Raw genomic sequence first — 26,848 nt, 5'->3', positions numbered from 1 at the left:
CTCACCTTCCTCATACAGTACCAGAGGTGTCTCCAAACTGCTCACCTTCCTCATACAGAGGTGTCTCCAGACTGCTCACCTTCCTCATACAGTACCAGAGGTGTCTCCAGACTGCTCACCTTCCTCATACAGTACCAGAGGTGTCTCCAGACTGCTCACCTTCCTCATACAGTACCAGAGGTGTCTCCAAACTGCTCACCTTCCTCATACAGAGGTGTCTCCAGACTGCTCACCTTCCTCATACAGAGGTGTCTCCAGATTGCTCACCTTCCTCATACAGAGGTGTCTCCAAGACTGCTCACCTTCCTCATACAGTACCAGAGGTGTCTCCAAACTGCTCACCTTCCTCATACAGAGGTGTCTCCAGACTGCTCACCTTCCTCATACAGAGGTGTCTCCAGACTGCTCACCTTCCTCATACAGAGGTGTCTCCAGACTGCTCACCTTCCTCATACAGAGGTGTCTCCAGACTGCTCACCTTCCTCATACAGTACCAGAAGCTGCCAAGAGGTGGTTTGTGAAAACAACAGGGCTTTAATTTCTATTTATTGTTAAAGGGGAAGTGAAATTGCTATACAGGAAGGACTGCCGTAAGCTGGAGATGATTGGACACACACGTACAAAATATAACGGCAGGGGAAAAGACTATACCTGTCATCACAATCTGTGTAAAATGACGTCATCTTTATGTAAATTCCTGACATGAAGTTCGATCGTCTTTGCCTCTTAATTTCAGTGGCACCTATCAGCTGGATCTGATGTGATATGATATGAGAGGGGACTTATTGGACGTGCACCGGACTCGAACCCACGGTGCAGTGAGTACAGGCCTGCACCTTAGCTGAGCCACCATGACGGCTCTTGGTTACATGAAACAGGATACAGGTATGATTATTATGGGGTTGTCTACTATAACACTCTACACATCATAGCACCTGCAAAGGAGATGAGCTCATTCTGGAATTGTGAAACGGTCAGCTGATTGGCCAGCGCCTTGCCCTGGTCATCCTCCTTCAGCCTGCTGATTGGCCAGTGCCTTGCCCGGTCATCCTCCTTCAGTCAGCTCCTGATCTGCTGGACGCAAATCATGTGACACAAGCAAGAAGGTTTCTCGCGTAATTTTTTTTCCTAGCCGCATTTCTGGCAGACGCTCTCTGATTGGCCACTGACTGACGCTCTCTGATTGGCCACTGACATGTTTGCCCAATCGCGTGACGAGCTGTGTCTTTGCCCATTTCCACGTCAAACAGCCTGCAAACGACCTGGAGTTCTATCGCCATCATGCTCTAAGACAAACTCTAACCTTAACCAACTTCGAAAGAGTGGCTAAGCTTAACCAGTGTAGAAACAGGCGTCGGCCAATCAGAGAGCGTCTTGCCAGAAATGCGTCTAGGAAAAAAAAATAACGCAGGTTTCTCTGGTTCCTCTGTCCACTGGGCTAATTCCAGTAGTTTGGGCCTGTTTTAGTCTCCGTGCTGGTGTTTTTAAACATAAATGACACAGTGAATCAAATAAAAATCTAATTTATTTGTAAGGCCCGACAACACGCGTTAATGTCCCCATGGGCCGGACGACACGTCTTCTTTAAACGAGTCAAGAAGAAACATCACAATAAGTCAAGAAACAAAACAAGAACACCATAAGGTCCAACAAATTTAAAATAAATGCTAAATAAATGAATGCAATGCGAACACTCCCAGACATACCCCACGCGAAGGTAAGGAAAAACTCACTAAAACCTAGCAATAGGAAAAAAAATTCAAAAAGTGGTCACCATTTCAAAGGGAGTTTATTTACTTTGTGACACAATAACCAAAACGAATGCATCAATATCTTATGCCAAATGATTAGGGCCTATTACAAAAAAATGCATATATTATTTATCAACTAACAAGTCCGAGTCTGCACCTTCCGAGTCCGAATGCAGTCAGTGCTCAAGTCAAAGTCGAGTCACGAGTCCTAAAAATCAAGTCCAGGCCTTGGACCCGAGTCCTACAACACTGCTGTACACACATTAATGTAGATTTTTTTTTTATTATTATTGACTGCCAGAGTGGAGTGGACTCAACCTTGATGACTCAGACTCGGACTCGGGTAATGAGGACTCGACTCTGACTCGACTCAGGCTCTTCTTTGGTGACTCGGACTTGGACTCGGACTCGAACACTGGGGACTCGAGACTCGAGACTCGACTCGAACTCGAGATTTAGTGACTCGACTACAACACTGGTGTACAGTACATACTGCACATCACAGACTATTATTCACATCGGAATTCAAATGTTCTCTTTTGTGCAATTGTGAAATGGTTTTTGAGTAAAACACGAACGAAACACAATAAAAAAAGGAAATTATATTTTCTCTCCCTCTCCCTCTCTCTCTCTCTCTCTCTCTCTCTCTCTGTCTCTCTGTCTCTCTCTCACACCCACACTAACACATAACCCACACTTTCTACCACACTGTAGAAAGCGGAGGAAGTCTTCAGTGTAATCTGATCTAATTGGAGGGTGCAAAAAGCAGATACCTCACTACCGATGTAAGTGCACTGACGATTTTTTTTACTGGGGTACATCAATCTAGGCCTGTAAAAGGTATAATCAATATATTTTTTTATTAAATTTTTTATTTTGATTTATGTTTACCGTTTATTGGTATCCATGGTGAAATTATGAAAAGCCACTGGTTCACTGGACAAATCCAAGGGGCGGGATCAGGATAAACGGGAAAGTGCTTGCTCATCCTTTATCAGCAGGAGTGCATGAGTCAGCGTTCTGCTACGCTACGCTGCGCGAGCTGTTGCGACACAGTCACACTCACTCACACACACACACACACACACATTATTCATATGCCGTATGACTTGACTGAACCAACCTCAGTTCAGTTTGTAGCCTAGTTGAGATAAGACTTTCAGGGACACGTAGTCAGACTCCAGTATTTCATTTGGGAATATTGACGTAGGAGTTATCTTTATTAAGAAGCCCCCCCCAACCTGGACTAATAATGACTTCACGTGTGTAAGGTAATGCATAAGGCTTCGGGGGTTTATGATCAGCAATAAGATAAGATACGACATGCTCTATACATTCCTTAAGCAGTTCGGTATTTGATGTTGTTTCTTTGGGTCAGGGCTGTATTGACATCTTAGTGTAATATACTGTGTGTTTATGTATGTATGTATGAGTAGAGGCCTGTGTAACGACTCACATGCACGTCACCCTGTTAGAGGGACAATTTCTTTGTTTGTATATTGTATTTTTTTCATAGTGTTCTTTTGACCTTTTACTGTAGGAAGCACAATCTCCGGAGGCTCATACAGAACCAAGCATTTCACTGTAATGTACATTATATGTGACAAAACAAAACTCGAACTTCATGTTTACCTGGTGTGTGTGTGCATGTGTGTGTGCATGTGTGTGTGTTCAAGTTTAAAGTTTGTTTATTAATGATCACAATAAAATACAGGTACTTTACGGTGAAATGCTTGGTTCTGTACGAGCCCCTGAGAGTGTGCTTCATACAGTAAGAAAAGTAAGTAAGAAAGTAAGTAAAAAAAAAAGTAAGTAAAGAGGAATATACAATACAAGATACAAGATACTTTAATGCCACACAACGATGGTGGTGGTAATTGATTTCGGTACAGATGTTGAGCACTGGTTATATCAAAACACATGAAACAGACATCAAACATCAAAAACGTCAAAAACATATACATAAAAACATATAGGACAGTCACGGTAACAGTGTCGGTCGGTGACAGATGCTTGCCCGTTTGTGCAAAGGGGGGGCGGGCCAGGGTGTTCAGTGTTCGGACTGCTGTGGGGAAAAAACTGTTTGTGAAACGTGTGTGTGTGTATATATACAATATACAGTCTAAGGTACAACCTAGGTACAGTCTAAGTACAGTGAGTAAAAATGAGTAAACAGTGTGTGTGTCTGCGTGTGTGTGTCTGCGTGTGTGTGTCTGCGTGTGTGTCTGTGTGTGCGTGCATGTGTGTCTGTGTGCGTGCAGATGTCCCGGCTGGCCATGTCCGCGGAGAGCCCGCGGTCGTCGGTGTTTACGTTCCAGTCGGCCGTGCACAGCTCTCACCTGCTGAGTTGCCTGGACGACCAGCGGCGGCGCGACGTGCTGTGCGACGTCACGGTGGTGGTGGAGGGCCGGGGCTTCAGGGCCCACCGCTCTGTGCTGGCCTCCTGCAGCGAGTACTTCACGCACAGGGTCTCGTCGTCTCACCTGCACGGCGCCGTCGTCACCCTGCCACGGGAGGTGAGCAGCAGGGGGGCCTCATTGCTTTTACCAAACAGTTCGTGCGTTTTGCGAACGTTTCTTTGACGTTCCTGGTCATGTGACATGTGCGCCCAATCGTGTGACGGCAAGTTCTTTGGACGGTTAAGCTTAGGCGCTCTTTCGAAGTTGGTTAAGGTTAGACTTTGTCTTTAGAGCAGGGCGATAGAACGCCTGCCCTGATTCCAAACTCTAACCTTAACCAACTGCGAAAGAGTTGCCTAAGTTTAACCAGTGATAAACTAGGCGTTAGGTCGTTTGCAGGCTGTTCGACGCGGAAATGGGCTAAGACACTGCTCGTCATGCGATTGGGCGCACATGTCACATGACCAGAAACGTGCGTGGCCAATCAGAGCGCAAAACGGGAACGCGGAAACACAAACCGTTTGGTAAAAGCATAGACGCGAGCAGGGGGCCTCACCGCCGGCCGGCTACAGGGTGTTCAGAGAGTCTCTGAGTCATGAAACTAAAACCTTGTTAGATCATGCACTTGTCCTAATAAACTAACCTACACTGTAGGACTCAACACTTTGATGAACATTGTTACTCAGCTGATAGAGTTGTGCCCTTCCTGCTGTCTTGTCGTACAGAACTTGTAAGTCGCTTTGGATAAAAGCGTCAGCTAAATGACTAAATGTAAATGTGGATTCGATTCAATGTACAAAGTACAAGACAACGAAAATAAGTTCAAATGTAACATGCTATCATACATAATTATATGGGTCATGTGCAGGTGTATAACATGTCTCATATTGACCAACTAAAACCTTGTTAGATTAGACTAGATTAGATTCAAAGGATTATATTACAGATATATATATACTGTATATGCAGTACATATATAAATGTATATATACAGTATATACAGCACTATTGTACATGTTATCATACAGAGTTACATGGGTCATATGCAGGTGTATAAGTAGTTATATAGAAGGATTGTATGTAGGTATATTGAGACAGATATATATATATATATATGTGGTCAATATAAATATATATTGTATGCAGGTATATTCAGACATAATACCGTACTCCTCGTGGAATAACACAATCTCATATTATCCGGCTAAAAGCGTTTCCTCTAATTCTTCTGATGATACAAAATGTCAAATTATTCAGCAACAGCGTTCATTATCGCTCTCCTCACAGACTGATAACATCTAATGTCACGCAGCGAACGAGTGTATTTATCACGCTCATCGTTAAATTAATTCACGTCATAAGAACCAGCTACATGGCGCTCTCCCGATGAAAGATAAGATATCTCGTGTTGCGCAACCACAGGAAGTGTACCTGTCACTCTCCCCGTTCATTTGAAAAACCACCGCGGTATCCAGTTACAGAGACGGCGTCCATTATCATCCTTCTTCTCATGAACTGTGCCTGAGACACTTTAAATGAGCCAAGACAGTGAACTGTAGAAATTCAAATGAGTCAAATTGTATAAAAAGAACATTGTTTTATTTCAGTCTCAGTTCGATACAGAGAGCGGAAGACATTCTGCGAAGTGATCCCAGAGTGTTTAATAACTTGGGCTTTATACTGCAAGACACAAGGTTACATAGGAAATAAAGACGCTTGGTCATGTCAGGCATCTCTAAGAGAACAATGTGGAAGTGCAGGTTCCAAGGTATACTTGAAAATTACTCTGGCTATGTGAAGTGAAACCCAGAGTCATGGGTAACCCTGAGCTAATGTTATACAGTAAGAGAATGACGTTATCCTGGGGAGTGCAGCATGGAAAGAGATAAGCTGCACCTGGGCCTACACAGTAAATTTTTTTCTCAGTTTGAGTAAAATGTACTCTGTGAAATTGACAGACAAAACATTCTGTCTACGCTAGAGAATGTATGCCCTGTAAGCTGGTTTATTACAAAGAATTGTAATAGGATGAACATATAATATCTTCTATAACACACTCAATAGAAGAAGAAAAAAGTGTGCTGGACACAGGATTGATGGTTTGTTACTTTGAGGAACTATTGGATTGAACTGGCAACTGATTCAGTTGAAAGAACTGACATGTTTACTATCACTGGAGAATGATTAGAAATGGAGAAACAATGATCATCCTAATTGTCTGTGGTCCTCCACCTCTCCTTCTCCTCACAGGTGACGGTCACCGGCTTTGAACCTCTGCTGAAGTTTGCCTACACATCCAAACTCCTCTTCAGCAAAGACGACGTCGTAGAGATAAGCCACTCGGCTACTGTGTTGGGCTTCAGGGACCTCGACAAGGCCTGTTTCGATTTCGTCCTCCCCAAGTTCTTCTCCGCCACCAAAGGTTCCGTTCCGTTTCAGAGGTGGACCTGCTGCAGGAAGAAGAAGAGGAAGAAGAGCCAGCTACCTAAAGCAGACGGCGACAAAGACAATGACGACAACAAGAAGAAGAAGAAGAGCCAGCCACCTGGAGCAGACGGCGGCCAAGACAATGACGACATACTGGAACGCGAGAAAGAAGCGAAACCGGTTTCTGATTCACCGGCTGAACGGGATGTGGTCCAGACCGATAACAAGTCTCCGAAGGATGAAAGGGGAAGCGAGAGCGGCGTCCTAAACCCCGACCTCCCGCCTGCGGCCGGCGCGCAATCCGAGGGGGAGACCGACTATTCTGTGCGGTGTCCGAAGTATCGCAAGTTCCAGTTGGCGTGTCGGAAGGAAGCCTGTGGCACAGGGACGAAGCTGAAATGCCCAGTGGCTGTCATTGAGGATGACTACATATCTTGCCTGCCGCGTGCCGGCAATTGTAGCTCTAGGAATGAACCTGCAATCGACGGCCGTGGACAAAGATCCCCGAATCCCAACAGGCCGGGAACGGCGGGAACAAGAGCAGGTGAGATGGAAAAGGAGGGAAGGAGAGGAGAAGTCGTCAATGTGATTCAGAGAGAAACGGATGAAAGTGAGGACGAGGAGAGGGGAAATATGGACGCCGCGAGGAGAGAAGCGGTGGAGCCGGTCACCGCTGATGCCGTCTGCCCCGAGACACTCGGGGTCCGGGTGGGAGTCTCGGCGGGGACGAGCCCAGGGCTGCCCGAGGAGCCGTTGGGGTTAATATTGCACCGTTGTTGCCCTCCGGCCTCTGGTGAGGGCTGTCCACTCACTGGGTCAGTGGGGTGTGAGGCGCTCGTCAAGAAGGTCAAAGAGGACAGAGAAGCAAGGGTAGAAGAATCGCTATCCATTCACCTGCAGGCAGACGGACGGGATGTTAGCGAGAGGAGAAGGGCGCACGTGGAAATGAACAGAGACTGCCGAGACAGAGGACGATGGGTAGAGAGCGACAGGGACTACAGAGACAGAGGGCGAGAGGTAGAGAGGGACAGGGACTGCCGAGACAGAGGACAAGGGGTAGAAAGGGGGAATGTAGAGACTATAGTTCAGGATGAAGAGAGGAAGACAGGAGGTAGGCGAGGGAGCAGTGTTGAAACGGAGGCGACCAGACAACCGGCCGAGGGCCTGCGGTCGGACACGGCCTCCCCTCCTGCTCTCCCGAGGGGCCCGGACTCGGGCGCCGCCGCTTCTGATCCCGGGGCCGGCGAGGCCAAGGGCCCCTCCTTGGACTGGCTGAAGGAGCACCAGCTCATCCGCAACGCTCGAACCAGTGCCTGTCCCTTCCTCCAGGAGCTGGACCCGCCGAGGAGGGGCACCGAGACGGACACGTGGGGGTCCAAGCTGTCCGAGTGCGAGGGGGCGTCTCAGGCCGGGAAGAGTCCTTCCTGCGTGTCGTCCCTCAACTCGGGGGAGGACGGCGACTCGGAGGACTTTGACACGGGAGACACAGAGTCTCCGAGCGAGAGGGCCAAACAGGTGAGCACCTAGAATCGAAGTCGATTAAACCATTGAGTCGAGGTGCGACAAGTACCACGGATACCGCACACAGGGCACTTTATTAAATGGATCTGCCGATAAGAGCAGAGATCCAAGTGCTTGTCAGGTTACAGTCACTCCTGCCGACTCGTACCGGCCTCTTGTGAAACACCGGTGGGAACAAAGCCATCAATTGTTTCTTAAAATATGAACCCTAGCTCCACCCTCTCCAGCATGGCACGGAGGCCAATTTGTAATCTAACATCATCCTCATCTATGTCAAAGATCACACTACACCCACTTCCCGCTGACAGAGAAGGTTAATATTGTGTGGTAAAGTCGTATGTTTGTCCTTAGGAGCTGGTTCGGCGCCAATACAGATACTATAAATACCATCGGCGCAGTATTATTGAGCATTCCTCTCTCTCGAAGACTATAAATATCTGTTCCCTGCTGCGTATTCCTGCTCTGCTGTTTCCTGACTAACTCTGGAGTTCATGTGTGGTTCATGGATATCAGGCCAGACAGGGTGCAGTAAAGCCACCCTAACTGTAGTGTTACTTCATGTTTGTCTTCGATAAGAGTTTTAGATATACAGCACCTGAGACAAATGAGGGCTGGCATCCGTTCAACGCAGAGGGGAATTGCTGTGTTGCAAGTTAATCATTCAGCAGGTGTGTGTGTGTGCGCGTGTGTGTGTGTGTGTGTGTGTGTGTGTGTGTGTGCATTCGTGCAAGTGTTTCTAGTTGGTTCAGAGTCCAACTAGTCAGCACAGCAGTGACTGTAGTAGTTGGTGCAAACAACAGATTATCAATTTATCATGACTCTTGGAGAGGAATTGGAGCAGGTGTGTGATTTACATGAAACATGTTTAGTTTACGTGAAACATGAAACATGTTTACTTTACATGAAACATGTTTACTTTACATGACACATGTGTGATTTATATGAAACATGTTTACTTTACATGAAACATGTTTACTTTACATGAAACATGTTTACTTTACATAAAACATGTTTGCTTTACATGAAACATGTTTATTACTTTACATGAAACATGTTTACTTTACATAAAACATTGTTACTTTACATGAAATAAGGTAATTTAGGGGGGGGGGGGGCAGACACAACTTCTATACCTCATTAATTGGGTTGGAAAGTGGGAATTTCCTGAGTCACATTACCAATAGTAATAACATAGCCTGATCTTTTTACAACTTGACGGTCAATGCGACTACAATGAAAGTCTAGAAAAGGTAATTAAGCGGCAAATGAGACGCTCTTTCCGTCACATACATTCTAGGGAACTTCCAGCATAGGCTTTCAGACTAACTCAACAGATGCCTCTACGATGACTAATGAAAAATACTTTTGCTGTTTGCCAAAGGGGAGATATTGTCAGAAACGTACAGTACACGACCGAAACAGGGGGAAGTCCCTACAGCGCTGTGAGGGCAGGGAAGAATCTGGACGTTTTTTTTGTATTTGTGCGGCTAGGTGGTGTAGTGAGCAAGGCGCTCGCCACCAACGCTGGAGACGCTGGGTTCGAGCCCAGCTCTCGGCGTTGCTACCAGCTTTGCCGGTCGCTCATACTAACACAATTGGCAGTGTTAGGGGTGGGAAAGCTGGTGGGTGGGTCCTGGGCGTTGTGGACAGCGACCCCTACAGTTCGGTCAGGGCGCCTGCTCAGCGAGGGTAGGATCTGGAGGGAGGTAGTGTGACCTTCCACACGTTACACTCTCCCAGTGAGAGCCTGCGCTGCCAGGCTGGCTGCCGGCAGGCTGCACATGTGTCGGAGGAAAGCATGTGACAGTCTCCGGCCTCCCGGACCAACAGTAGGGGGGGGGGGGGGGGGGTGCGCAACAACCAGGAAGGGGGTTGGGAATTGGCATAACGACTAACAGTGGGATGGGAGAAAAATCGGAAAAAGGAGGGGAAAAAAAGATAATATATAAAAAAAAAGATTAAAAAAATGTATTTACTACTCTTTATATTTTCACCTTTTCTCATCCAAACTCTGTCATTCCTGGGTTTACTGTTATCTCCAAAAGTGTCATAGATAGATATAGATATATGAATGAAGTTGTGCCCCGCGACCCTCCAGGTGCCGCTGCCGTTCTCCGCGGACTGGATGGTGAGTCTGAGCCGACACGACTTCCAGCAGATGCTGAAGCAGCAGCAGAGTCTGACGCTCGACCAGCTCAGCCTGGTCCACGACATGAGGCGGCGCAGCAAGAACCGCGTGGCGGCCCGGCGCTGCCGCAAGAGGAAGCTGGACTGCCTGTACAGCCTGGAGTGTGAGATCAACAAGCTGGTGAGGAGGAGGCCCGTGTGGCGACACCATGATGTAGCGTGTTGATTTTATGATCTTATTGTTTTATTGTGTTTTTTTTTTTTTTTTTATATTATCTTTCTTCCCCTCTTTTTCCCAATTTTTCTCCCCTCCCACCCTTCCTGGTTGTCGCGTACTTTCCCCTACTGTTGGTCCGGGAGACCGGAGACTGTCACATGCTTTCCTCCGACGCATGTGCAGCCTGCCGGCAGGCCAGCCTGGCCGCGCAGGTTCTCACCGGGGAGAGTGTAGCGTGTGGGAGGCCGCACTATCTCTCCTTAGTTCCAACCCTCGCTGAGCAGGCGCCCCGACCGAACTGTAGGGGTCGCTGTCCACAACGCCCAGGACCCACCCTTCAGCTTTCCCACCCCCTGATACAGCCAATTGTATCAGTGTGAGAGGCCAGCCAAGCTGATAGCAACGCCGGGAGCTGGATTCGAACAGGCGAATCCAGTGTCTCCCGGTGTTGGTGACGAACGTAATCTCCGTGCGCCACCTGCCCCCCCCCGTTTTATTGTGTTATTGTTGTGTCGTTTTGTTACTGTGTCCTTTGCTTTTAAATACTTTTTAAGTACTCTCATCTATTTACATTTTTATTGTTGCCTATGTTTATCTTTTTTTTTCTTTTTATTCTCCTATCTTGTTCTTTTATCTATTTTTAGTGCTGCTTATAGTTTTTAATATGCTGCCTCTGTACCGCACTTTGTGCCCCTGTGGCTGTTAAAGCGCGTTATAAATAAAGTTGGATTGGATTGGATTGGATTGGAGGACGCGTGCTTCACAGACCTCCGTGCCGTCTTTCACTAGCATGCTACTTGGGGGAATCTACCTTGAGGGTGTGGTGGAAATAATTAGCTTGGTCAGATTAGCTGGTTGTTGCAATTTATTGGGTCAAAATAGGAGAATTGGCTTCAGAAGAGCAGACCAGAGATCCTGCCCCGGATCCTGATCCTGTGAATACTTTCCCTAAGGGGGTTGTACTTTTGCACGATCTGATTGGCCACTGACGTTTCTGGTCATGTGACGCGTGCGCCAATCGCGTGACGGCAAGTTCTGCGCCTATTTCAGGGTCTAAGGTCGCTTTCACATATAGTTTTGGTGGACTCGGTGCGGTTCTGGGGGTGAAGTTGCAACATTGTTGCATTCTTCATTTGGTTCGTCTGCGTTCACATAGAGAAATCTGTCAGCGCACCAAGACCTTCTGAACAATGTCACGTGGTCGAAAAGGGCGCTTGTCTATTGGACAGTGGAAATGTGTGTGTGGCTGCAAGCCGTGTGTGCGCGCGCGTGTGTGTGTCTGTGTGTGCTGTCTGCGAGTCCTCCAGATCAGCGGAGCGAGTTTTGACATGGCATTGATCCATTGTTCTATTGAAGCACATTACCACCATCCTCTCGCTAAACAACTTGTAGACCAATAATAATAATATAATAATAATAATAGTATTGACGTGGCATTGATCCATTATTAATGCCGTGCGCCTCGGTAATAATAATAAGCCGCGTGTTTCTTCCTTCTTCCCAAGATGCACAGTTAGATAGATTGATAGATAGATAGATAGATAGATAGATAGATAGATAGATAGATAGATAGATAGATAGATAGATAGATAGATAGATAGATAGATAGATAGATAGATAGATAGATAGATAGATAGATAGATAGAGAGATTAGATGCAGTGTGCTTGTTTTGCAGTGAGTGCTGCGAGCAGTGGTAATAATAATCACTTCCTATATTTGGTTTGCGTTTGGTCCGCTGAAGCCGAACCGAGACCTACGTTTTCAGGCGGACTAGAGTTCGCCTGTTTGGTCCGCGGACCGAGTTCGACGCGCATTCACACAGACCCGAAAAACCGGACTATCGAATTCTGGTCCGAAAGTCCGGACCAAACAGCCCCTGTGTGAAAGCGACCTAACAGCCTGCAAACTACCTAACGCCTAGTTTATCACTGGTTAAGCTTAGGCGACTCTTTCGAAGTTGGTTAAGGTTAGAGTTTGGAATCAGGGCTGGTTTTTCTATCGCCCTGCTCTAAGACAAACTCTAACCTTAATCAACTTCGAAAGAGTGCCTAAGCTTAACCGGTGATAGAAACAGGCGTCATACGATTGGTGCACATGTCACATGACCAGAAACGTCAGTGGCCAATCAGATCGCGCAAAAGTACAACCCCCTTAGGGAAAGTATTCACGCCCCCGGGACTGGCTCCCAGAATCACAGAATACGTGGATATCAGACCACGTGAGCGGATCGGCGCGGCCGAGAAATCCGCTCTTCGCTCTTTAAAGCTTGGTCCGCTCCGCTAATCACTCATGTTGACCCCGCCCCCAAGTCGCTCTCCGCTCGCTCCCCGCTCACCTTGAATCGAGCGCTCCCCGCTCCCCGCGCCAGATCGCTCGGCAGTTTTTTTTCTTCTTTTTTTGGAGCATGGTGTAAATGAGCTCAAACTACAACAGTCTACACCCCCTGGGCCCCTTAACAATTGTTTGTATTGAGCCGCATTGTAATTGTAGCCATTCTGCAATGTTAAATAACGTTGTTTATCCATTCACTATCTCTATTAAGCGATGATAGGCTAGCCGAGCCACAATGCTATGGTCGCTGCCATTAACGTTAGCATGTAAGCTAACGTCAACAACAATGGCGTCGATATATTTTTTCTAACTAGAGTGAGTGTGGGCGTCTCTACAGTGACAAAGCCTGAACGAACAGCCTATCACAGGTTCACCCTTCTCATTGGTTGAAAATGGCCTTCATGTTTGTACATCGCCATCTGTTGCTTTGGCATTGTACTGCATGTATATATTACATCAGTGTTAAACCACTGTGAGCGGCCTGGAGTGGATTGGAGCGGAGGAGAACTCTCGCTCCGGACGTCGCGCCGACTCATTTTAAAACCCACTCCTCGCTCACGTCAAAACCGGCCGCTCCGCGCCCCGCGCCGCTCGCGCTCCGATCCGCTCACATGCACTGGTGGATATTTATACCTGACCAAAGGGGAGTGGTCAGGTGACCAAGTGGGGTAGGAGTAGGGGTGTAACGATGCGACCTCACAACGATTAATTTCCATTACGATTATTCAGGCAACGATTCAATGCATCATGAAATCTCTTCATTTGACCACGATTCGATTCGATTCGATTAATTTTCTATTAATTTTCTATCAGTTAATTCCCCCAAAAAAATTTAATACACAAATGTGGCTGGGGGAACTGATTCACTCAGCATGAATGGACTATAGGTCAATAAAAATAAAAATAAAGTTATTTAAATCTTTTTTTATTTCAATTACTTTAGATTATAATCGATAAAAAAAATTTCAAATCGATGCAGTTGAATCGTCACATTAGAATCGATGCATTTCGATTAATCGATGCATCATTACACCCCTAGGTAGGAGGATGAGAGAGGGGGGCGGGGAGGGGCTGGAGAAGGGTGAAGGAGGAAGGAGGGTGAGAGATTGGAGGGGGGGGGGCTGGGGAAAGGGGATCGGGTGGAGGGAGGAGGGGTGAGATACAAAGGAATGGTTATGAGGTGGATAAAGTAAAAGTATTACAAGTAATATTCAAAATAGACATTACCCTGGTGGTTAATGAATGAATAACAATTCAATTGAAAACATTAACTTAGTGGTTAATAAAAATTAAGTTCAGAGTTGAGTGTCACGGCGACAGTGGGTCGGGAGGTAGAGCAGTCGTCTGGTAATCCGGAGGTTCCCGGTTCGATTCCCGCGTGTCCAAGTGTCCCTGAGTGAGACACTTAACCCCTAACTGCCTCCGCCGTCGGTGTGTGAATGTGTGTGTGAGTGAATGGGTAAAAATTAGTGCTGTCATTAGGATTTGTAATTAATTAATCGCATTTTAATCGCATAACCATTTAATGCCTGATATTTTATATTCTATAATTATATTTCAAATTGCATGTGTCCGGATAGCAGAATTCAGTACTGTATCTACAAAACCTTCTGTTTAATCATCTTCCATCTATTAATTTGCTTAGATTTTTCAGGTCTGGTCAATTTTAGCACGGTGTTATTCACAGTCAAAGATAAAAAAATATATAGTTTATTGATATTCTCATTTGGTTCATTACAATTTACTCAAGCCTAGTAACAGACACAGTATTTCTGACACTGGGAATACATTCCCTGAGATCCATAGATGTCCCTAGAATCAGATACCAAGAACATGCAAATGAATGGTCAATTTGCATGTTCTTTGTATCTAGGAACATCTAGAGACCTGGGGGTATGTATTTCCAGTGTCAGAAATATTGTGTCTGTTACTAGGCTTGAGTAAATTGTGATGAAACAAAGGAGAATATAAATGATGATTTATGATTTTTGCATCTTGATACGGATAGGAGAAAATGCTCACTGAGCTCATTCACCACCTTATTGAGATCATGTGTACAAAAAATCTAAGCAAATGAACTGCGGGAAGATGATTAAACAGAAGGATTTGTAGATACAGTAATTAAGGATAATCGATTTTAATTATAAATTCATATTTGACCTTGAACTTGACCATGACCTTATTATGGCCAAATCATACATCTATGGATAGGGGAAATGCTCCTCTTTCCAATGGCAGGGTTGAATCTGGATTTAGTCATTTCCTTGCGGTTTTTACGATAATGAGCATTTTCCGATACATTTTTATTTCCGATAAATCGTATAAAACATCGGTAAAAATGAAAATATACACTTTGACTACTGTTTTTGATAGGGTTATGGTCTTTACTCTTGGCTACAATTTTTTTTTTTAAACATTGACCTCTTAACATCCAAGGGCCCACATGTGGACGATTCTTTGCCGACCTCTAGTGGCTCGGGTGTGCATTTCTTTTAATACAATATATGGATACAATTAAAGCCCTATTTGTTGCCTGTCGATTGCCCTTTCAGGGAAAAATCCGTTCAGCGGTTCTCGAGTTACATGCCGATATGTGAGGCGTGCCCCAAAGTACGCAAAAGTACACATTACCATTGTTGTGAAGGGCCAGATTAAACCGAATATATATATTTATTTATATATATATATTTAATTGTATTTGTATATTCTCTAATATTCCCTGATATCCCTTGTATATTCCTTGTACAATATGCATTGAATATCCATTCTAGCCTACTGAACATCCCATAATAGTCTCCATTCTACTATTGGTCGAGACCTTGGTGCCAGGCTGCCATACCCCTCAGACCCAGTTCAAACGTACCGCTCGACATGTACGAACAAGTCCTAGTTCCGCGTAGGAATTTGGCTACCGCACCACTAATGGGACTATTTGTTCATAGTGCGTATATATACTGCGCTACTAAAGTAGGACTTTCTTTTCAGTCCAGTTTCTTACCCTCCAATAGAGTCACAGACGTAAAGCCTCCCCGCGACGCCACGTGTGGGAGTAAGGCCAAGTTCGCCTACCATCGGTATTGAGACATCGTGTATATTAATATTTGAATAGTCATATTTGGCACTATATCGTCGAGTTGGACGTAGTCTATTAAGCTAATAATAGTCTGTTAATATATAGTGCTTCGTGCGGTGAGAATACTACCGTAGTCAGTACCCCATCGTTTCGGGCAGAGAACTGGCTGCTTACCCAGGGTGGTTGACCCTATGTGAAGCTGCACCCGAGGAGCCCCAGAGCCGACGAGCGAGTGGACCTGTATACCGGATTATTCTACCGACGACAGCCCGCCTTCCCAGGCACGGATTATGCTTTGGATACTTTGATTATTCCATGGATAAAGACCCCCGACACTGCCGTGTGTTGGAACCCCCCCCCCTGGAGAGGACGCAAGGTGAGGAGACGCTCTGCAAGACGAGGTCGCTTCACGTCTCTCCCCCGTGGACCGGAGAGAGCCGGCCCACAAAGAGTCCACCTGCTTTCATCTGTGGTCCAAGGATCGCCGGCGCATTGAACGGCACTACAGTGGGTTCACCTGGGATACCCTTGGCCGGACGAGGCAGCCGGATTCTACCCCCCCCCCCTCCTACTCCTGTCGGCTTACAAGCGACCGGATTAACCCCCTCTAGTGTATCTAGTATAATCATTAAAGTATCATTGCTGTTATTCCTTAACTATTCCAGGTCGTATATTTACCACCTGCGCCTTCAGAGATTGGACATTCTCTATTGATATACCGACGAATACTCCTTGCCATAAAAGTGCATACTATTTCAATTCATAAATGTAATTAAGTGATTAAGTGCTTATTCTACACACCATCGCTGTGTAGAAATAAAGACCTGTTTCTAATTCGTACATTTGTGTTGGATCCGTTTCATCTACGTGAGAGTGTTCATGATAATATATTTATGCCGTGTACTGGGTGGCCGAATATTAAGTACAAAGGTAGTGGTAGTAAGTATCATATCTAGTAATACAGTCAGGGAATTGTACCCCTCAGTTACAATTGGTCCTTCGAGCCGGATGGTAATTAGTGTAATATTAATATAGTGTTATTAATATTGAAATGGCCTATGATGAACACTCCACGAAACGATCCTCCTAACCAACGCCCGCAGCGCGAACGACGGCTCCCTCAGTACTTAGAGGCTTATGCTGTCAGTCAACAACCTAGTCTTCTACTAACAGTAAACGCGGTAAAACTAGAAAGTAAAAGTATGTCTAACCCCAACGCCCAGACTACCCCGACCATAGAGGCCCCTACGGGCTCTAATGTAACTGACCAAGTTCACGGTGGGGACCAGTGGGAACCAGACATGACTTCACACCCCGCCAGTACTGAAGAAGTAGTCCCCGATGAGTCCCGGGAGGAATACAACGCTACCGAGAGAGAACTCGGCACGGAAGAAGACGGGGAGAGCACCGTGGAGATAGAGCTCCAAGGCTCCGCAAGGAGTACCCCGAGGGAAGGCTCCCCTATACAACCGCCTTCTCCCAGCGAGGCAGAGAGGACCCTACAGCAGGCCTTCCTCATCAGCCTGAACGCCGCTGCTGAACGCGACCGACTGCAGATCCAGCAGCGAAGCGAACACGAGCAGATACGTCTAGAAATAAGACGCATTCAGATGGAAGAGAATGTGGCCCGAGAACGAGCCGGTGCTCAACGGGACGCAGCGCGCGACAGACAGCAGTCGCAACTAATAGAACAGCTGATCAGACGGACAACACCCTCTCCCTCGGCCAGAGGCTCCAGGAACTCGTCTAGACACACCTCCAGGGCGGCATCCCCTAGCCGAGTAAACAACCCTGAACTTGACCAACAGACGAGGTCTATACCCCCCACAGACCACCTCCCCCCACCGGTCCAAGCGAGACCTAGCAACCGGGAAGGAGCAGCATATCCTGTGGAGAGGCTAAACCAGAGACTACAAGCACTGGATGACCTAACTGAATACGAAGAGGAAGAGGAGGAGAACCACGCCCGAAGACAGCACAGTACTCTACCGGACCAGGAGGTCCGGTACAGCCCAGGCTATACTCCCGCGGAGCTGCGCTACAGACCCCCGACTCTATACACGGGTGAGCACGACGCACGACCCGCACCGAGGAACAGCACCTGGACAAGCGGGCCATGGTACACTGCCGGTACCAGCCCATACCAAGGAGCGGGAGGAGACTCGCCTAGGAGGCCTCTCCCCCAACGCTCGCCGATGTATCCACAGTCAGCATCATACATTGGCACGCCTATGGTACCCGACTTCACCCAAGAGAACCGGGCCCAGTATACAGAACTCTGCATGTGTCTGGAGACCATGTTGGTGGATGTATTGGATGAACGCCACAAATACGCCATCCTACTGAAGCACTTAAAGGTGCCCCGCGCACATAATATAGCGCTCGCCTACGCGACTTCCACCACCCCATACACAGCAGCGCTGGTAGCATTGGACCAGAGGTATGGGCGCATATGGGATTACGTGATCCAGGAGATCCGACACATCGACCGCTTACCCCCAGCAATAGACAATCGAGCACTGGACGACCTGTCCATCAGAGTGCAGTCCCTGGTAGGGATGTTGGGAGCGCAAAGAGAGAAGGGGAGGCATGAACTTTACGCCAACTCAAACGTGGAAAGGATCCTGGAGAAGCTGCCGCCCGCTCGTCAGGAGCGCTTTAGGCGGCAGAGGGACCACAGAGACCCGAATGGCCCCGAACCGAACCTCCTCGATCTAGCAGACTTCCTGGCGAGAGAAGTCAGCAGCCTACGGCTAGATACATTCGGACGGAGCACTCCTGGCTCCAGAGAAGGAACCAGACGACTAAATGATGGAAGAAGATCGGTGACTGTGATGCACCAATCGGAGTCAGTACCGAGCAGCAGGAGCCACAGTACCCCCTCCAGAACGGAGAAGTGGAAGATAGTGTGCCCCTACTGTGAGAAAGAACACTGGCTAGCGCAATGTGACTCCTTCCCCAAGCTGAACGCGGAGGAAGCAGGTCAATGGATAAAGTCCAACAAGCGCTGTTTTCGCTGTGCGCGCTCACACATGGCAGCCGAATGCCGCTTAAAGAAAAGGTGCACCAAGTGCGATGGAGCCCATCTGGACATACTTCACGACAGTAACAGACGGCGCCCTTCACCTGCACCATCCAGCCGCAAAGCGAGCGTCATGTACATCGATCCCGCCAGCAGCAGTGGAGCCCGAGTACTCCTAAAAGTAGTGCGTGTGACACTAAGCTACCAGAATAAAGTCCTGGACACTTACGCCGTCCTCGATGACGGGTCAGAGAAGACCCTGCTGCTCGCCTCCGCTGCGGCCCAGCTAGGGCTGCGGGGAAGCGAAACCCAAATGACAATTCGGACAATAAGACGAGATTTGAAGACGATAAAGGGCGAGAATGTCTCATTCTCTATCGCAGCAAGCGGCCAGCCTGAGCGACGGTACCAGATTGCAGACGCTTTCACCAGCCAAGAAATAGGACTGTCGCGGTACACATACCCCGTCGCCAAGCTGATGGAGAAATATGCACATCTGCGCAAGTTACCGATCCCGCTCATAGACAATGCTATGCCGACCCTGTTGATAGGCTCCGACCATGCAGACCTCATTGTCCCGATAGACCGGGTTCATACCGGACCCCGAGGCTGTCCTGCAGCAGTCGAGACCCGTTTGGGATGGACTCTCCAAGGCCCGCTCGCCAAATCTCTCAACCGAAGTACAGCCACTAGATGTCTCCACTCCCGAGTCACAGAGGGAGAAACCGCACTCCTGCAACACGTAGAGCGGCTATGGACCATGGAACAAATGCCCTTCAAGAACGGAAAGAAAGACATTCGCTCTAAAGATGACATTTACGCAATTCACCTCCTCGAGACAGGGACCAAGAGAGTCCCGGTCAACGGCGTGTTGAGATACGCCACGCCACTCCTGCGGCGAGAAGGAATGCCTACTTTCCACGCCAAGACAGACGCCACAGAACGGTACCTGCTGAACACGGAGCGGCGCTTAGCCAAGAACCCCGCCCAAGAGAGTGTATACCGCGCTGAGATTGAGAAGCTCATCACAGCGGGACACGTCACAAAGATGGACATTAAAGAGGCTGACCAGACCACTGAATCGTGGTACGTGCCCCACCACAAGGTCCATCACAACGGTAAAGACCGCATAGTATTTAACTGCAGCTACCAGATCGGATCCCAAAATCTGAATAAAGAGTTACTGCCCGGTCCCACACTCGGCCCCTCCCTACTCAGCGTTCTACTCCGCTTCCGCCAGGAAAAGGTGGCCATCAGCGGGGACATTAAAGGAATGTTCCTGCAGGTGAGATTAGTAGAGGCGGACAAGCCCCTGTTACGGTTCCTATGGAGAGAGAAGCCAGGAGATGAGCACCCAGCCATCTACCAATGGGAAGTCCTCCCCTTCGGAACGACGTGCAGCCCCTGCTGTGCGACATTTGCACTACAGAAACATGTAGCAGAGGACCCAGCAGCGGACGAAGAGGTCCGACACAGCGTAAAGAACAGCTTCTACGTAGACAACTGTCTACAAAGCCTTTCAACCCAGGAAGAAGCCGAGGCTCTCCTGATTAAACTCCGCGCCTCATTGATCAAAGGCGGCTTTGATCTCAGGCAGTGGGCCAGCAGCGATCCGCAAGTACTGCGCAGCCTCTCCTCCGAGGACACGGCAGCCAGCAGCGAGACCTGGATGGCTACAATCCCGGGAGAAGCCCAGGAGATGACCCTGGGATTGGTGTGGCGATTCAAAACAGATTCGCTTCACTACAGACACAAGCCCCTGACTACGGAGCAGGGAAGGCCGGCGGCGGCGCCGACCACCAGACGGAGTGTGTACACAACACTCGCCCGACAATATGACCCGCCAGGATGTATTCTACCGTACACCACCAGGGCAAAAATGATTGTACGAGCATTGTGGGACAAGGACCAGGGCTGGGACGACCCCATTCCCGCACACCTTGCATCCACCTGGAGAGAGTGGGAGATGGAGCTCCACTCACTCCCAGGCGTTAATATGCGCCGAAGCTACTTCCCACCCACGGTGAGGCCAGAGACATGTAAAATGGACTTACACGTCTTCAGTGACGCCTCAGAGGTCGCATACGGATCAGTAGCCTACTTGCGGGCCCAAGACCAGGGGGGAGAGATCTACACAGCATTTGTCCTCGCCCGCTCGAGAATAGCCCCACGCAAGCAACAATCTATCCCACGTCTAGAGCTCTGCGCAGCCCTAGCCGGAGCGCACCTAGCCACGCTCATCCAACGTGAGCTCACCATACCGGTGTCTAGAACAATCATGTGGTCAGATTCCACGACGGTACTCGCCTGGATCAAATCGGACTCATGCAAGTACAAAGTCTTTGTGGGAGTCAGAGTCACCGAGATTCAAGACTTAACCGAAGAGTTAACCGGAGAAACAGAGTGGCGCTACGTTGATACAAAACAGAACCCAGCTGACGTCATCACCCGGGGGATGCCCCTGGATGACCTCACCCGTCGCAATGTCTACAGTGACGGCCCCGCATTCCTAAGACTCCCGGAAGGACAGTGGCCCATGCCTATCCCGAGGGAAGCAAGTCCAGAGGAGGTGGAAATTAAGAAGTCTGTGTTCTGTGGATTGAGCACCGTAGCCTCCACCGACCCTAACATAGACGATTGCACGTCCATAGAGAGTGCACAACAAAGAACATTCCTGCGGTACCACCCGGAGTGCAAGCCCCTCGGATATGTCTCCAGTGATGTGTCGGATATCGACCCAGTTACCCCCAACACACTCCTGATGGGGCGGCTAGATCCTGCATTACCACAGACAATGTACCGGCCTGAAGAAGCGAACGGCCGACGAATGTGGAGGTACAGCCAAGTATTAGCCGACAAGTTTTGGAACAGTTTCCTACTGCACTACCTACCGTCTCTACAGACCCGCCAGAAGTGGGTAAAGGAGAGAGACAATTTGACAGAAGGAACAGTCGTCATGATTATTGATCAATCACTGCCCAGAGCTATGTGGCCGGCCGCGTAAGCAAAGTGATCACCGGTGCCGACGGCAAGGTCCGAGCAGCTGAAGTGCTCGTCCAGGGTCGCACTTACACCCGTCCCGTGGCAAGGCTCATAGAACTGCCTCGACTCCCAGACACAATCGATGATGACCATGACCCTACAACCCTATGACTTTGTGAAGTTGACTGACCCCTACAGCAAACCCTTATGTGTAAATAGACCACGCGATTAATCTGTCTCTGTTTAACTGATTAGGTCTGGGACCTATTCAGGGGGTGGCTGTTGTGAAGGGCCAGATTAAACCGAATATATATATTTATTTATATATATATATTTAATTGTATTTGTATATTCTCTAATATTCCCTGATATCCCTTGTATATTCCTTGTACAATATGCATTGAATATCCATTCTAGCCTACTGAACATCCCATAATAGTCTCCATTCTACTATTGGTCGAGACCTTGGTGCCAGGCTGCCATACCCTTCAGACCCAGTTCAAACGTACCGCTCGACATGTACGAACAAGTCCTAGTTCCGCGTAGGAATTTGGCTACCGCACCACTAATGGGACTATTTGTTCATAGTGCGTATATATACTGCGCTACTAAAGTAGGACTTTCTTTTCAGTCCAGTTTCTTACCCTCCAATAGAGTCACAGACGTAAAGCCTCCCCGCGACGCCACGTGTGGGAGTAAGGCCAAGTTCGCCTACCATCGGTATTGAGACATCGTGTATATTAATATTTGAATAGTCATATTTGGCACTATATCGTCGAGTTGGACGTAGTCTATTAAGCTAATAATAGTCTGTTAATATATAGTGCTTCGTGCGGTGAGAATACTACCGTAGTCAGTACCCCATCGTTTCGGGCAGAGAACTGGCTGCTTACCCAGGGTGGTTGACCCTATGTGAAGCTGCACCCGAGGAGCCCCAGAGCCGACGAGCGAGTGGACCTGTATACCGGATTATTCTACCGACGACAGCCCGCCTTCCCAGGCACGGATTATGCTTTGGATACTTTGATTATTCCATGGATAAAGACCCCCGACACTGCCGTGTGTTGGAACCCCCCCCCCCTGGAGAGGACGCAAGGTGAGGAGACGCTCTGCAAGACGAGGTCGCTTCACGTCTCTCCCCCGTGGACCGGAGAGAGCCGGCCCACAAAGAGTTCACCTGCTTTCATCTGTGGTCCAAGGATCGCCGGCGCATTGAACGGCACTACAGTGGGTTCACCTGGGATACCCTTGGCCGGACGAGGCAGCCGGATTCTACCCCCCCCCCCCTCCTACTCCTGTCGGCTTACAAGCGACCGGATTAACCCCCTCTAGTGTATCTAGTATAATCATTAAAGTATCATTGCTGTTATTCCTTAACTATTCCAGGTCGTATATTTACCACCTGCGCCTTCAGAGATTGGACATTCTCTATTGATATACCGACGAATACTCCTTGCCATAAAAGTGCATACTATTTCAATTCATAAATGTAATTAAGTGATTAAGTGCTTATTCTACACACCATCGCTGTGTAGAAATAAAGACCTGTTTCTAATTCGTACATTTGTGTTGGATCCGTTTCATCTACGTGAGAGTGTTCATGATAATATATTTATGCCGTGTACTGGGTGGCCGAATATTAAGTACAAAGGTAGTGGTAGTAAGTATCATATCTAGTAATACAGTCAGGGAATTGTACCCCTCAGTTACAACCATGATACCCCATGATATGATAATTGGTGATCTAATACGGTCTCTATTGATCGATTTATGATAAAGATCATTTGGGGAGTTTTTTTTCTTCATATTAGCTATATCTTTTGGACACATTGACCTCTTCTCAATATTGAGGGGGACATGTCCCCTGCAACTAGGGCTGTCTTAAATACTTCAAAGCTTTGAAGCTTTGTTCGATGGGCATGGGATTGGAATATGAAAAAAATATTCAAAAAAAAATATGTTTATTTTTAAATGTTTTTGCAAAATCAACTCTGCCGCTCTTTGTTAACTACAACAAGCAATGCTGTTTGTTATTTAAGATGAGGTCGGACTCGGCACTGACAGATTTGTGTTCATTGTGCTGCTTTTATAAAGCCTCAAATGACGGCTTACAATATTTCATGAAAGCAAAGTGTCTCGTTTGTCTAAGATTTAAAAAAAAATCAACTTTACAGCACTGACCAAGTTGAACAAAGTGCTGTACAAGTCCCACAAAAAAAATTATAATATATATATATATATTTATAATATTTCTTTCTTTCTTTTTTTTCTCAAAGCTTCGAATTCAAATCGGATCTCGGCCCCGAAGCTTCGAATTCCAAAAAAGAATTCGAAGGTCAGCCCTATACCTGCAACCCCCCCCTAAACCTACGCTTATGGGCAAAGTGGCTGATGAATGAATGAATGAAAGTGACAGAGTGAGTTCCGGTCTTCATGAGTTGCTTGTAACCCCACCCTCTCCCCGTGTGTCACAGAGGACGGAGCGGGAGAAGCTGGTGGCGGAGCAGAGCGAGTTGAACCAGATGAAGCGCACAACGTGGCACAGCGTCTCCGCCCTGTGCCAGAGGGTCTGCCGCGAGGCCAACCTGCGGCCGGAGCAGCTCCAGGTGCTGGCCAAGTACACCTCCCTGGACTGCCCCCTCTCCACTCTCGTACCCTACATGGACTCCCTCCTCGCCGTGGCCGGCCCCTCCTGCCCCTCCTCCGGCCCGGCGGACGTCTACAGGACGTCTTCTTCGGAGTCTTCGGACTTCTTTGCCGGGGCGAGCGGCGGAACACACAGGTGACGGGAAGGTCTCTCAGATCCGTACCGGTGATCTGGTCGCTTCCTCGACACCACGCACCCACAGTGGTGTCACACTGCTTCTCTCTCTAAAGACAACTTTACCATCGGCCATGTGCTGTTACGACTGGGGACCACAAAGGAGAATCAACCACACAGTGTGCAACCTGTGATCTGATCTGTGATCTGTTATTATTATGAATTTATACTGGGAATTAACACTTTAATCGCCGATGACGTGTTTAGACGTCATTCCTAGCCATGCTCATTCTGCCGAAGACAGAACACCGTAACTCGTCTTTGATATCAATATTTCAAAAATCATATTTCCCCTCCGGGGCCCTGAGATGTACTGCAAAGCTCCACTCAACTCTCTAGCGGTTCAAGAGCGCCATCTGGTGGCCGATCGGCAGATCGCCAACAGGAAGCGACTCGTCAGACCGGACGTGCTCATCCATATGTGGTCCGGGCACTCGCTATCGTTAGAGAGACTCCGTCTTGACACAGTGAACATCGATCGGTGCAAATAACTCGAAAAAACAACATGATTTGGACGTATATACTATTATACAACCTGGAAATGGATCGGGCATTTCTCCATCCCATAATAGAAAAAATTCTGTTCCATGCTCATCTGCCAGTCACCCTCCAGTCACCCTTGTCGCAATTCTCTGCAATTTTTTTTTCACGTGTGTGTGGATAGCGTTGGCTATATTTGATGTATATGCCAGGAAAGTAGCTCAGTCTCACATCTTTGAATCACATTCCAATAATCCATGTTTTTTTTTTTTTTTTTTTTATCACTATTAACCCCTTGCTTATTTCCCATATATTTACAGAATTTGAGAAGATTATAATTTGAAAACCTCTAAAAAAAATAAGTTACCAATATTAGAGGACAAAACGACCCCAGTGGTTTATTTCATGCCATTAGGGGTTAGGGTAACCCTACCCCACCACCTCCAATGTACAGTTTCCACCCCACCCACCTACCCAACCCCCCCCTCCACCCCACCTACCAACCTCCTCCAATGTACAGTTTCTTCGTCAAATGTATATACTCTCTTTTTTAGACTATTCTTGTATCAAAAACAGTACTGTATTTGTAAATCTGGTATGTCATAAATGTATAGATGTAGCAGTACTGTCTATCTGTAAGTCATATATGTTATGATTAATTGAAAATGGGGGACCCTGATGTAAACAAGACGAAAGTCTTTCTCTGGTCTGCATCCCCTTAACAATTGTGTGTATTGAGCTGTACTGTACTGTACCCATTCTGCAATCTGTTAATAACATTTTCAATCAATCAATCAAAAACTCAGTAAATTATAATATTGAGTACATATAATTGAGTTGGATTGGTGCTGGAAGTGGGTCTTTTCACATCAATGAAGGTGTGAAGGTGCACACTTACTGTACCTAAGCAATCGTCCTAACAATCCAACCCCCCCCCCCCCCCCCCCCAAATCCCAAGGCTTTCTCTCTTAAGAAACCACCCGGCCCACAACGTGATGCAAACATGGCCCCTACAGCATTTAATTGTGTCCTGTGTACTTGTGATTTAATTCTTTTGACAATAAAAAGGTTTTAATGCACAGAAAGTGAAAGGGTCCTTAAAGCATGAATTCATGCAAAATCGTCGTTGTATTTCGTCACAATGGCTTGCGTAGACTCTGATATCAAATTGTGTAACAGAATTGGAGATAATGATAATGAACTAACATTTATGTTAGTCACTAAAGCTGATTGCATTGTCAGTCATCGTTGACCCAGTAATGTGTGTGTTGGGCGTTGACCACATAAATGGTAAATTTTATATGGCAGCTTTTATCCAAAGCACTTTAAACAATTTTGTGTTCCTAATAGACGCTCTTTGGATACCCATTTACATTTCAAAACGTGAGAGGGGCATCTATTCGTTTTTTTGATTGCATAAACACTCAAATCAAAAGTACTACAATTATCAAAACCTTACACTCAAGAAGCAAAACACAGCCCAGATTGGGACAATGTCAACCTCACACTTTTTTGCAAAACAGTACACACAGTGATTTGCAAAACACTAAACACACTTGTATACATTAGACACAGAAGTAGATCATGATGTAAGTTCCTTACAATTCCAAAGCACTCTGACTGAGACAACCCATTTCAATGAAACAAATATTTATTTGACAGCAGCAAAACAAGTTTCAGAACGCTGGCCCTTTCA

General features: G+C 47.3%; 1 protein-coding gene across 1 annotated transcript; it reads left to right on the top strand.

Annotated features, from left to right (window-relative positions):
* Positions 1-2,890: 2,890 nt before the first annotated feature.
* LOC311247579 (transcription regulator protein BACH1-like) lies at positions 2,891-26,013 on the top strand. The gene is made up of 5 exons (XM_084338611.1): positions 2,891-3,022; positions 4,013-4,267; positions 6,401-8,092; positions 10,197-10,406; positions 24,326-26,013. Exons 2-5 carry the CDS (start codon positions 4,013-4,015, stop codon positions 24,635-24,637), a joined length of 2,469 nt encoding a protein of 822 aa, XP_084194737.1. The 5' UTR covers positions 2,891-3,022; the 3' UTR covers positions 24,638-26,013.
* Positions 26,014-26,848: the final 835 nt, after the last annotated feature.

This window comes from Notolepis coatsorum (genome assembly GCF_963971535.1).
Source record: "Notolepis coatsorum genome assembly, contig: SCAFFOLD_101, whole genome shotgun sequence".
In the NCBI taxonomy this organism is placed as follows: Eukaryota; Metazoa; Chordata; class Actinopteri; order Aulopiformes; family Paralepididae; genus Notolepis; species Notolepis coatsorum.
This window is presented reverse-complemented; position numbering and strand designations above follow the sequence as displayed.